The following is a 12,410-nucleotide window of genomic DNA, read 5'->3' as shown; positions in this document are numbered from 1 at the left end:
TACCTCCAAAACCAAAGCAAATCAAATCAAATCAAAACAAAACAAAACAAAACAAAACAAAACAAAACAAAAAAAGAGGGAGAGAGAATTAGCAGAGGGAGTAACGATTAGCAGAATCGTAACAATGGGACTCAGTAAAGAGCTTAACCATGGAAACCATTGCCCTAAGTCTGACCAAAAATTACTCATGGATTTTGTTAATTTATTGCTTGATTTCTTACTTATCTGTTGTTGAATAATATTAGGATTTTTTTTTGGTTTTTCAAGGAAGGGTCTTTCTCTAGTCCAGGCTGACCTGGAATTCACTCTGTAGTCTCAGGGTGGCCTTGAACTCATGGCAGTCCTCCTACCTCTGCCTCCCAAGTGCTGGGATTAAAGGCATGCACCACCACGCCCAGCAATATTAGGATTATCTATGATGTTGAAACAGTATATTCCAGGGAATTGTTGACATCCAATATGATTTTTTGTTTGTTTGGGGTTTTTTTTGTTCATTTTTTTTTTTTTTAATTTGAGAGCGACAGACATAGAAAGACAGATAGAGGGAGAGAGAGAGAATGGGCGCGCCAGGGCCTCCAGCCACTGCAAATGAACTCCAGACGCGTGCGCCCCCTTGTGCATCTGGCTAACATGGGACCTGGGGAACCGAGCCTTGAACCGGGGTCCTTAGGCTTTACAGGCAAGCGCTTAACCACTAAGCCATCTCTCCAGCCCTGTTTGTTTGTTTTTTGAGGTAGGGTCTCACTCTAGCTCAGGCTGACCTGGAATTAACTATGTAGTCTCAGGGTGGTCTTGAACTCATGGCAGTCCTCCTACCTCTGCCTCCCAAGTGCTGGGATTAAAGGCATACACCACCATGCCAAGCTTTCAATATGATGTTTTAATAATAGGAAATTAGTAGTAGTTCCATTTTGTAATATTGAGATCTGGAGTTCTTTTATTTTTTGGTTAATTTCTGCCAGAACTCATGCAGTGACATTAGCAGTCTTACTGAAAACACAGGCCAATTTTGAGATTTCCTTTTGTATTCCTGTCACAAGGCCTGAAACAGGCAGAAAAAAGGCTGATGTGATGGTTACCTGTTTTGGATATAATAAGATTAAATTATCATCACAATTGGCGGGCAAGCTCATGATAATTTCTCTAGAAGGGGTTAGGGAAAGTAGTAAGGGAAGGATCTGTCCAGTGGAACAGATTTCAGATAATTTGGCAGGAAGGGCCTGGTAGGTTGTTTGGCCTCAGAGGAAGACCCATCCCTTAGGTAGATGTTTGCCATAAGGTAAAGAAATATTTCTTTTAATAGAACAATTAGGAGTTGAGGGTCTAGAGGAAATTAGGAGGAGGGTACAGTTGATGTGTAAACAGTGTTGTTGGATCATTAAAGAGATTGGGAGTGCTGGCTCAGAATGGAGTACAGGATAGTCTTGTGTTGTAATTTTGTCCCCAGTGACATTAACATATTTATTATATCTGATTGACAGGTCCCTGAGGTTATTAGTTAACAGTTGATGGACTGAGTTTTCTGTTGTTGTTGTTGTTTTGTTTTTGTAGGCAAATAGAACATTTGTTCATGTGTCAACAGCAATTATACCCAGAAGTTTTGAGTATTTAAGGACTCTAGGGGGCTCATGGACATACTTAAGTTTAAGGTCTTTGAGTAATCTGTATCTATGGGGAATCTCCTTTGAAGTTTAATACAAGAATCTAGCCGGGCATGGTGGCCCATGCTTTTAATCCCAGCACTCAGGAAGCAGAAGTAGGAGGATCGCAGTGAGTTCAAGGCCACCCTGAGACTCCATAGTGATCTCCAGGTCAGTCTGGGCCAGAGTGAGATGCTACCTCGAAAAACAAAACAAGGGCTGGAGAGATGGCTTGGCGGTTAAGCGCTTGCCTGTGAAGCCTAAGGACCCCGGTTCGAGGCTCGGTTCCCCAGGTCCCACGTTAGCCAGATGCACAAGGGGGCGCACGTGTCTGGAGTTCGTTTGCAGAGGCTGGAAGCCCTGGCGCGCCCATTCTCTCTCTCTCCCTCTATCTGTCTTTCTCTCTGTGTCTGTCGCTCTCAAATAAATAAATAATAAATGAACAACAAAAAAATATTGAAAAAAAAAAAGAAAAACAAAACAAAACAAAACAAAAAAAAAAGAAAGAAAGAAAGAATCTATCCCTGAGTCTTGAGGGCTAGTAAGAGTTTTATAGATACTGTAGTTTGTTATCTCTTTTCGATTGATTTGTGAGATTTTCTTCATGGTCCCTGTATGGTATCTTGGCGAAATATTCCTTGATCATCCTTATTCCATTTAATAGGGCCAATTATGGTGTCAGGACATGAAAGGTGAGATCCTGTGGTGGCAGATCCTATTAGGGATACAAAGGGCACATATGTGTCAGGTAAGGTGTAAGCAGAAGCTATAATCTTTGGGAAGAGTTGGAAATTAATAGAGAGGGTAGAAAGAGTAAGGTGAGTGGAAGTAGAAGTGACATTTTATGATTAGAATGTTAATGGTATGAAGTGAGACCAAGGGGAAGGATGGGGCAGAGTATGAGCAATCCTGGTGAAGGGCAAAATGAAGGGCGAGAGTGAAGAGTTCAATCTGGTGAGGCTGAAAAGACATAATGTCCTGTGACCAAAGGATTTCAGTAGCCTCAAGTAGTTGATCAAAGGTGTGGATGGACCATGCATTAACCAAATGTCCTCTAGCAGGTCAGTCAGGAAAAGGTGACACTGATGAAAGCTCAGGGTCATTTGGTGGGTCTCAGCCATGGGCAACAGTGGCTGCAGCTTGGTCAGGGGCAGCGCTGGAAGGGGGAAGGCCAGCTTGGGGGATCATTTTCTACTGTGCAACAGGCCCTGCACCCGGGTGAGGAAACAATCAACAGCAGCTGCTTTTTAATCTCCCATGACTCCGAGAAATCTACATTAGTGGCCACGCTGGGGATTACAGCCACGGCCACTGCCACAGGGACAACAGAAGTGCTAACAGCCATTTTTCTCTTGGCTAATGTTAACTTCTTAAAACCTATACAAATGTTATTTTTGGATTTACTAGATGACTCATAAAATCATAAATGCTACTTGTTTGGGCAATGTAATATTCATTGGAATCATAATACATAAGCATCAGTTAGGCTATAGATATTAACATTTATTGGATACATACATTTTTTTAAAGAGAGAAAGTGGCAGATAGATATATAGATAGAATGAGAATAGGTGCACCAGGGCCTTCTGCCGCTTTAAACAAACTCATGCACCACCATGTTTATCTGGCTTACGTGGGTCCCGGGGGATTGAACCTGGGTCCTTTGGCTTTGTGGGCAAGTTCCTTAACTGCTAAGCCATCTCTCTAGCTCAGATGTATAAATTTTAATAATGATTTCTTTCCCAAACAGGTTTTACAACAATTCTATCCCATTTTTATATGATCATAGGTAACAAAAATAAAATACCAAAATACCTCTAAATATATTCTAAAGGTCCTTTAATTTAGATTACAGTGGATTTCTTTTTCAGGATGAAATACAAGTACCAAATATAAAATTTTATTTTATGTGCTTGTTGGGGATTTTTATGTTAAGGTATGATGGCACATGCCTTTAATCCCAGCACTTGGGAGGCAGAGGTAGGAGGATCTCCATGAGTTCAAGGTCACCCTGAGACTACATAGTGAATTCCAGGTCAGCCTGGGCTAGAGTGAGACCCTACCTCAGAAAAACCAACCCCCCCCCCCAAAAAAAAAAGAATCTGGGTAAACCTATTGATATGTAAGAAAGATGTCTTTGTTGTTAAATATTAAAATAATGTTTTATATTTTTAGATCAATTTTAACTTACAGTGTAATATTAAGATTTAAAAGTTATTGCCTGTTTATCTGTGCTCTCCTCCTTCCAAACAGTATGTTTAAGGTCTATTTCTTTTTTTTTTTTTTTTTTTTTGTTTTTTTTTTTGTTTTGTTTTTCGAGGCAGGGTCTCACTCTGGCTCAGGCTGACCTGGAATTCACTATGTAGTCTCAGGGTGGCCTCGAACTCTCGGAGATCCTCCTACCTCTGCCTCCCGAGTGCTGGGATTAAAGGCGTGCGCCACCACGCCTGGCTCAAGGTCTATTTCTATTAAGTCATATCTTTTTTAAAATATAAGATTTAGGGCACAAGACTGGCTGTAAACCCCCTGGTGAGGAGCGCGGGTCCTGCGGACAAGCTGCCATGAGCAAGGCCCATCCTTCCAAGCTGAAGAAACTTATGGATGAGAAGTTATCACTGAAATTAAATGGCAGCAGACATGTCCAAGGAATACTGCGGGGATTTGATCCCTTCATCAATCTTGTGATCGATGAATGTGTGGAAATGGCAACTAGTGGGCAGCAAAATAATATTGGGATGGTGGTCATATGAGGAAATGGCATCATCATGTTGAAAGCTTTGGAACGAGTTTAAACAGTGGCTTTTCAGAGGAATTCATGCCCCCTTCTCAAAAGGCCTATTTTACTATTGATGTGAAATCAAGTCATGTACTTTTTCATATTAAACTTTTTGAAAAATACAATTTAAAAATGATATAGATTTAGGGCTGGGGGAATGGCTTAGCAGTTAAGGCGTTTGCTTGCAAAGCCAAAGGATCTAAGTTTGATTCCCCAGGACCCACATAAACCAGATGAATAAGGTGGTGCATGAGTCTGGAGTTCCTCTGCAGTGGCTGGAGGTTCTGGTCCACCCATTCTGTCTCTCAAAAAGTAAATTAAAATATTTTTTTTAATTTGATTTATTAGTTTTCTTTTCATCAAATACAGGCAGTTTGGTACCATTGTTTAGGCTCATCTATGATCTAACCCCTCCCATTAGACCCTCCTTGTTAGTGTAAATGGGTCGTGCATTGTGGAGTTAGTCCCCAGTTATTGGTATGCTAAATGTCTCTGCAAATCATGACCCAACATGTGACTCTGACATTCTTTCCGCCCCCTCTTCCACAAGATTTCCCTGAGCCATGTTGGGTTCATTTTTGGTCTGCTTCAGTGCTGAGGTGTTGGGAGCCTCTGAGGCTCTGGCTCTCTGATTTGGTAGGAGTTGATTTTTCTCTGCGTTGGTCTCCTTCCCCTTTGTGCTGGTATCCGGTTCACAGGAAAACATCACCCTTGCTTGTTTCACCAATTGTCCTTAGTTTCAGTTGGGCCCCTTTTGAGGTATGTTGGGGCAGCTGTCTCCATAGGATCTGCATCTATCTGAAAAAGAGAAGCAGATTCTCCAACGGAGAGTAAGTTAGCACCCAGAAAATTGAAATAACACTTACCTTTTTGATAGACAGATTGATAGGTGTAGGCCCTCTTGTACCCCATGATTGATGGTAGCTTGATATTGTAGAGTGGGCTTGTGTTTGGGTATGGTTCTGACTTGTTTCCCAGCTCCAGCTATGGGTCTAGTACCACTGGGTGGATCGGTTAGCCAAATCAAGAGTAGTTGGTTCCTCACCATGGCTGTGTGCCACTATTGCACTTGTGTGGGCATCACGTCAGGTTATTTGTTGCTAATTAGATTAGACAATGAGTTGCTTGGACAGTTATTGGTCGTTTCCCCCAGTCGCCCATGTAGCGCCTTCTGACACTAGACACGCTGACTGTCTGGGGAATGACTCTCTCCTGGCTTCCAGCCATGCTGTTCGATTTTGTGTATCAGCTGCATATGGAGTCTTCAGCAATAGGGTCTTACCACTGGCCTTTGGTGGGTCATCAAGTACTCTGACAGAAGTCTGTCATTGTTTTGGGAAACCTTGTAGGTTTCTCTGATCAACAGCTCATTGTGGATGGTAGCCCCAAGCTGGAAGTGGGGGTTACAGGCCAGTGCCCACTGATAAATTGGGGAAAAACATAACTAATATACAAGAGTTAGAGAGGAGAGAGATAGAGGGGAGAGGGGGAGAGGGAGGGAGGGAAGATGTAGAAGATTTAGGTTAGTCTTGATCCTACCCGCTCCAGTGTCTTGTGGTTCAGGTGTTTCCTGTAAAGGTCTAGTGAAGGTTCAGCCATTTGGTCTGTCTTTTAGGAAGTAGAATTTTATGGTAGCATTGCCATTTGGGTCCAGATTACTGTTTTCCACCCTTCGATGCCCTCCCTTCCATCCTATTGTCTAGTCCATGAGGTGCTTGCTGAGTATGTAAGGTATCTTGGGTAGATTCAGGTTAGGTGTTGTAGATGAGTGAGACTATGTGTCGATTTTTTTTCTGTGATTGGGTAAGTTCACTGAGAATGATCTGTTCCAGGTTCAACCATTTTTCCTCAAATTTCTTTGTGTCGTTTTTTCTTACTGCTGTATAGAATTCCATTGTGTAGATATACCACATCTTTGTTATCCATTCTTCTAATGATGGACATCTGGGTTGATTCCAGCTTTTAGCTATTACGAATTGAGCCGCTACAAACATGGTTGAGCAAATCTCTCTGGCCTTTGGTTTGAAGGTTTTAGGGTAGATGCCCAGTAAGTAACTGGGTCTGTTGGTATTTCTATAGTCAGCTTTTTTAGGAGTCTCCATATTGCTTTCCAGAGTGGTTATACCATCCTGCATTCCCACCAACAGTGAATGAGTGTCCCTGCTTCTCCACATCCTCGCCAGCATTTATTTTCATTTGACTTTTTGATGTTGGCTATCCTTATTGGGGTAAGGTGGAATCTCATAGTTGTTTTAATTTGCATTTCTCTGATGATTAGGGATGATGAACATTTTCTTAAGTGTGTGTTTGCCATTTGTATTTCTTCCTCTGTGAATTGCCTGTTCAACTCTGCACCCCATTTTGTGAGTGAGGTATTTATCTTCTTATTGTTTAGACTTTTGAGTTCTTTGTAAATTCTAGAAATAAGGCCTCTATCAGTTGGATAACCTGCAAATATTTTCTCCCACTGTGTGGGAATTCTATTGGCTTTGCTTATATGCTTGTCTGTAAAGAAACTCTTCAGTTTCATATGATCCCATTGGTTGAGTGACTGTTTAAGAACTTGAGCCACTGGGGTTTTGTTCAGGAAGTCTTTTTCCATTCCTATATCATGGGAAGTACTTCCTAAATTTTCTTCCAGTAGTATTAGAGTTTCTGGTCTTATGTTGAGGTCTTTGATCCATTTGGATTTGAGTGTAGTGCACGGTGAAGTGTGTGGATCAAGTTTTAGTTTCCTGCATGTGGTTATCCAGTTTGTCCAGCACCGTTTGTTGAAGATGCTATCTTTTTTCCAGCCTATATTGTTTGGGCCTTTGTCGAATATCAAGTAGCTATAGTTGCTGGACCCAAACTCCGGGTCCTCAAGTCTATTCCATTGGTCTATACTCCTGTTTTTATGCCAGTACCATGCTGTTTTTATTACTATGGCTTTGTAGTATAGCTTTAGATCAGGTATGGTGATGCCACCTGAGGTATTTCTTTTGCTGAGGATATGTTTGGATATGAAATTAAAATATTTTAAACAGGATATAGATTTAAAATTTATAGAACCAGGCATGGCGGCGCACACCTTTAATCCCAGCACTCAGGAGGCAAAAGTAGGAGGATTGCTGTTGAGTTCAAGACCATCCTGAGACTACATAGTGAATTCCAGGTCAGCCTGGGCCAGAGTGAGATCCTACCTCGAACAAAACAAAATAAATAAATAAATAAAGACAAGCTCTGGAGCAATGGCTTAGTGATTAAGACACTTGTCTGTGAAGCAAAAGGATAAAGGTTCGATTCCCCAGGACCCACACAAGCTAGATGCACAAGGGGGCGCATGCATATGGAGTTGGTTTGCAGTGGCTGGAGGCCCTGTCATGCCCATTCATTCTCTTTCTCTCTCCCTCTTTCTCTGTCTCAGATAAAAATAAATAAATAATCAATCAATCAATCAATAAATAATTTAAAAATTAAAAAAAAAATAGCCGGGTGTGGTGGCGCATGCATTTAATCCCAGCACTCGGGAGGCAGAGGTAGGAAAATCACCATGAGTTCAAGGCTACCCTGAGACTACATAGTGAATTCCAGGACAGCCTGAGCTAGAGTGAGACCCTACCTTGAAAAACTAATAATAATAATAATAATAATTAATTAACTAAAAATAAAGACCAAAAATAGCTAGACTTACAAGATGTGATTGCACAAGGCTTTAATCTCTACATTTGAAAGACAAAAGTAAAAAGATATCTATAAATTTGAGGCAGGCCTGTCAACCTGGAATAGAGGTAGGTCTTACCTCAAGTTTCAACAAGTTTGTAGTTGGAAACTGGAAAAGAAAACAAAAATATTACATTTAATCTATATATTTTTGCCATGCCATATTGAGTTACTTTACTACCGGAGACATTACAAACAAGCTATATGAAAGAATCAGATTTTAAAACATTTTGTAGGGCTGGAGAGATGGCTCAGCAGTTAATGCTTGTCTGCAAAGCCTAACGACCTAGGTTCAGTTCCCCAGTACCCATGTAAAGCCAGATGCAAAAAGTGGTGCATGCATTTGGAGTTTAATTCAGTGGCAGGAGGCCTTTGCACATCCATTTGCCTTAACCACTAAGCCATTTCTCCAGCCTCATGCTCAACATTTGTGTGTGTGTGTGTGTGTGTGTGTGTGTGTGTGTGTGTGTGTGTGGTTTTTTGAGGTCGGGTCTCACTCTAGCCCAGTCTGACCTGGAATTAACTATGTAGTCTCAGGGTGGCCTCAAACTTGGCAGTCCACCTACCTCTGCCTCCCAAGTGCTGGGATTAAAGGTGTGCGCCACCACCACCTGGCTATTTTTAAAATATATTTTACTTTTATTTATTTGAGAAGTGGGGGAGAATGGGCACATCAGGGCCTCTAGCCACCGTAAATGAACTCCAGATGCATGTGCCATCTTGTGCATCTGGCTTACGTGGGTCCTGGGAAATCAAACTTGTATTTTTAGGCTTTTCAGGCAAGTGCTTTAACTGCTAAGCCATCTCTCCAGCCTCATAAGACAATTTCAATGGGAGTTACACCACCCTTTTAGTGCCTTAGTTTAAAAGAATTATTTTACTTCCATGAGTACAGATTTTGTTTTGTTTTGTTTTGTTTTTCAAGGTAGGGTCTCACTCTAGCTCAGGCTGACCTGGAATTCTCCATGTAGTATCAGCGTGGCCTTGAACTCGTGGTGATCCTCCTACCTCTGCCTCCCGAGTGCTTGGATTAAAGGCATGCACCACCATGCCCGGCTTGAGTACAGATTTTTTTAAATAATTGGGTTGGTAAGTTTTTCCTTAATAATTGGTTTAGTTTAAGATATTTAGGTTTGGGACTGGAGAGATGGCTTAGAGGTTAAGGCACTTGCCTATGAAGCCTAAGGACCCACATTCGATTCTCCAGATCCCACGTAAGCCAGCTGCACATTATGGAGCATGTGTTCATTTGCAGTGGCTGGAAGCCCTGGTGTGCCTATTCTCTCTCTTTCTCTAATAAATAAAAAAATAAATTAATTAAAAAGGCATGTGGTGGGCATGGCGGCGGGGAATGGTAGCACTGTTGGCTCCTGAGCAGCCACAAGCTTCCTCGGCTCCTCAGCTCCCATGTGTCTGCTCATGTTGGGCATAGCAGGATCTGGAAAAACCACCTTTGTACAGGACACCTGCATAGCCAAGGTTCTCCACCTTATGTGATTAACCTGGACCCAGCCGGACATGAAGTCCCCTTCCTGCCAATATTGATATTTGGGACACTGTGAAGTATAGTGAAGTCATGAAGCAATATGGACTTGGGCCAAATAGTGGTATAGTGACATCACTCAATCTCTTTCCTAACAGATTTGATCAGGTAATGACATTTATTGAAAAGGCCTAGAATACATTCAAATATGTCTTGATTGACACACCTGGGCAGATTGAGGCATTCACCTGGCCAGCTTCTGGGACAATCATCACTGAGGCCCTGGCATCCTCATTTCCAACAGTGGTCATCTATGTAATAGACACGTCTCAAAGTACTAAACCCAGTGACCTTTCATTTTTGGTCTTGAACAAAACTGACATCATTGATCATAGCTTTGTGGTGGAATGAATGCAGGATTTTTAGGCTTTCCAAGATGCCTTGAATCAAGAGACAACATATGTCAGTAACTTGACTCGTTCAATGAGCCTGGTGTTAGATGAGCTCTACAGCTCACTCAGAGTGGTGGGTGTCTGTGCTGTGGTGGGCAATGGCTTCAAAGAACTCTGTGCAAGTCACCAGTGCTGCAGAAGAATATGAAAGGGAGGCTCATCCTGAATACGAACGTCTAGAGAAATCACTGGCAAGTGTACAAGGTGAACAGCAACTGGAATATCTTCAGAAAGATATGGGCTCCATAGCCTTGGACACAGGGACCAGCAAAGACAGGACTTCTCCTGTGCTGGACCCTTATGACTTGATCCTGACTCAAGGAACTTTGGATGAAGAGGACGAGGAAGCTGACAGTGACACTGACGACATCGACCACAGAGTCGCAGAGGAAAGCCGGGAAGAGCCAGCCTTTCAGAATTTTATGCAAGAATCAGTGGCACAGTACTGGTAGAGAAACAAATACATGACCTTTAGAACGTGCTTGTTTCTGCAAGTCCAGAACTCTGGGTTTCTCTATGCCAAGAAACAGTCCTTACCTGGGATTCAGGGCTACAGTCCAAAGCGATTTTCTTCAGTACTTTGCTGTTGAGGGACACCTGACTCAGATGAAGTCACGGTTAGAAGATTCAAGCTGGTAGTGGATGCCAGTCCTTGGATGGCCTTTCCCTTGTGTTCATGTATGGAAAGTGTACCTTCTGCTCTCTTCAGTCTGAAACCATCACTTAAATTCAAGTACTTTTGCTGTTGATCAAACTTACTTTCCTGATGACCACTTTGCAGCTCCATCAGGCTACTTCCACAGCCTCAGCTTTCCCCAGGCCTGTGCCCTAGGTTGCACCTTGAATTGTTCTTTCAGCAGAATGTCAGAGCAGAAACAAGCTTGTCAGGAGAGGTAGTGGAGTGCCCTTGACAACTACTTAGTGTTGGTGTGTGTCTTACAGTAGGTATCTCATTCTAAGGACTCCCGTTTAAGGGCTATAGAGATGGTTTAGTGGTTAAGGCACTTGCCTGTGAAGAAACCTGAGAACGCTTGTTTGAATCTCCAGGTCCCAGTAGCCAGATAGATGCAAGCGATGCAAGCCTGCAATGTCACACATGCGCACAAGGGGGCACATGCGTCTGGAGCTGGTCTCTCTCTCCCTCTTTCTGTCTCTCTCTCATAATAATAATAATAATAATAATAATAATAATAATAATAATAATATTAAGAAGAAGAAGGAAAAGAAGCAGCAGCAGCTAGGTATGGTGGTGCAGGCCTTTAATCCCGGCACTCAGGAGGCAGAGGTAGGAGGATCACTGTGAGTTCGAGGCCACTCTGAGACTACTACATAGTGAATTTCAGGTCAGAACTAGAGTGAGACCTTACCTCAAAAGAAAAAAAAATCCTGTTTAAGTGGTGACTTGGATAAAGTTTTGGATTTTAACTTTAAAAAAATTAATGAAAAAATAAAATTTTAATGATGGAGAATGGAATTTCAAATGGGAAAGTGTGGGGGTGGGGAGGGAGGGAATACCATGGGATATATTTTATAATCATGGAAAATGTTAATAAAAATTTTTAAAAAATGAAAGAAATGAAGAAAATAAAAAACAGAACAGAAAATAACAGAAAAAAAATTAAAAATAAATAAAATTTTAACAATAAAATATTTAGGTTTGTTGGACTTCCATAAATTAAATACAATCTTCTTTTTAAAATTTTTAAATTTTTATTAGCATTTCCCATGATTATTAAAAAAATCCCATGGTAATTCCCTCCCTCTAAATACAATCTTTGAAAATATTTATTTATTTAATATATTATTTTTATTTATTTGACAGAGGAAGAGAAAGAGGGAGGGAGAAAGAGAGAATGGGCGTGCCATGGCCTCCACCACCTGCAAACAAACTCCAGATTCATGTGCTACCTTGTGCATCTGGCTAACAGAGGTACTGAGGAATCAAACCTGGGTCCTTTGGCTCTGTAGGCAAGTACCTGAACCACTAAGCCATCTCTCCAGCCCTTAAATACAAACTATCTGCTACAATAATAAATGGCTTTATAAAACTACAAACAATATACAAGATCGTACCAATATTTAAGAACAAAAATTATGGCAATACATCCATAATGTTTTTCAGTTAATGTTAAACTTTATTCCAATAACAAGAGTTGGTTTATATGCTGGCAGAATCCACCCAGCAACATTCATCCATGGGGACCCCATCCCTTCCTCACAAAGGCTGTTGGTTTGATTACTGAGACTCCTGCTGCAAACCCACATCTTTATAATAATGAGTTTTTTCCAATACACACTTTGGCAGTCACGTATCTGCCACACAGATTACCTTCTATTTCAAGTGCCATTAAAAAAAA

The 12,410-nt window shown here is 41.5% G+C and overlaps 1 protein-coding gene and 1 pseudogene across 1 annotated transcript; both read left to right on the top strand.

The window, feature by feature from the left end:
- The first annotated feature begins 4,201 nt into the window (after positions 1–4,201).
- LOC123454870 (small nuclear ribonucleoprotein G-like) lies at positions 4,202–4,494 on the top strand. Its single transcript, XM_045134554.1, has one exon. It carries the CDS (start codon positions 4,202–4,204, stop codon positions 4,388–4,390), a length of 189 nt encoding a protein of 62 aa, XP_044990489.1. The 3' UTR covers positions 4,391–4,494.
- A 4,975-nt stretch (positions 4,495–9,469) lies between these two features.
- Positions 9,470–10,643, top strand: LOC123454655 (annotated as a pseudogene).
- The last annotated feature ends 1,767 nt before the right edge of the window (positions 10,644–12,410 follow it).

The sequence above is a fragment of the Jaculus jaculus genome, chromosome 14, assembly GCF_020740685.1.
Source record: "Jaculus jaculus isolate mJacJac1 chromosome 14, mJacJac1.mat.Y.cur, whole genome shotgun sequence".
NCBI classification, from domain to species: domain Eukaryota; kingdom Metazoa; phylum Chordata; class Mammalia; order Rodentia; family Dipodidae; genus Jaculus; species Jaculus jaculus.
This window is presented reverse-complemented; position numbering and strand designations above follow the sequence as displayed.

Bases quoted from the DNA above. Each gene is read 5' to 3' on its own strand.
- LOC123454870 (XM_045134554.1), top strand. From the start codon at position 4,202: ATGAGCAAGGCCCATCCTTCCAAGCTGAAGAAACTTATGGATGAGAAG.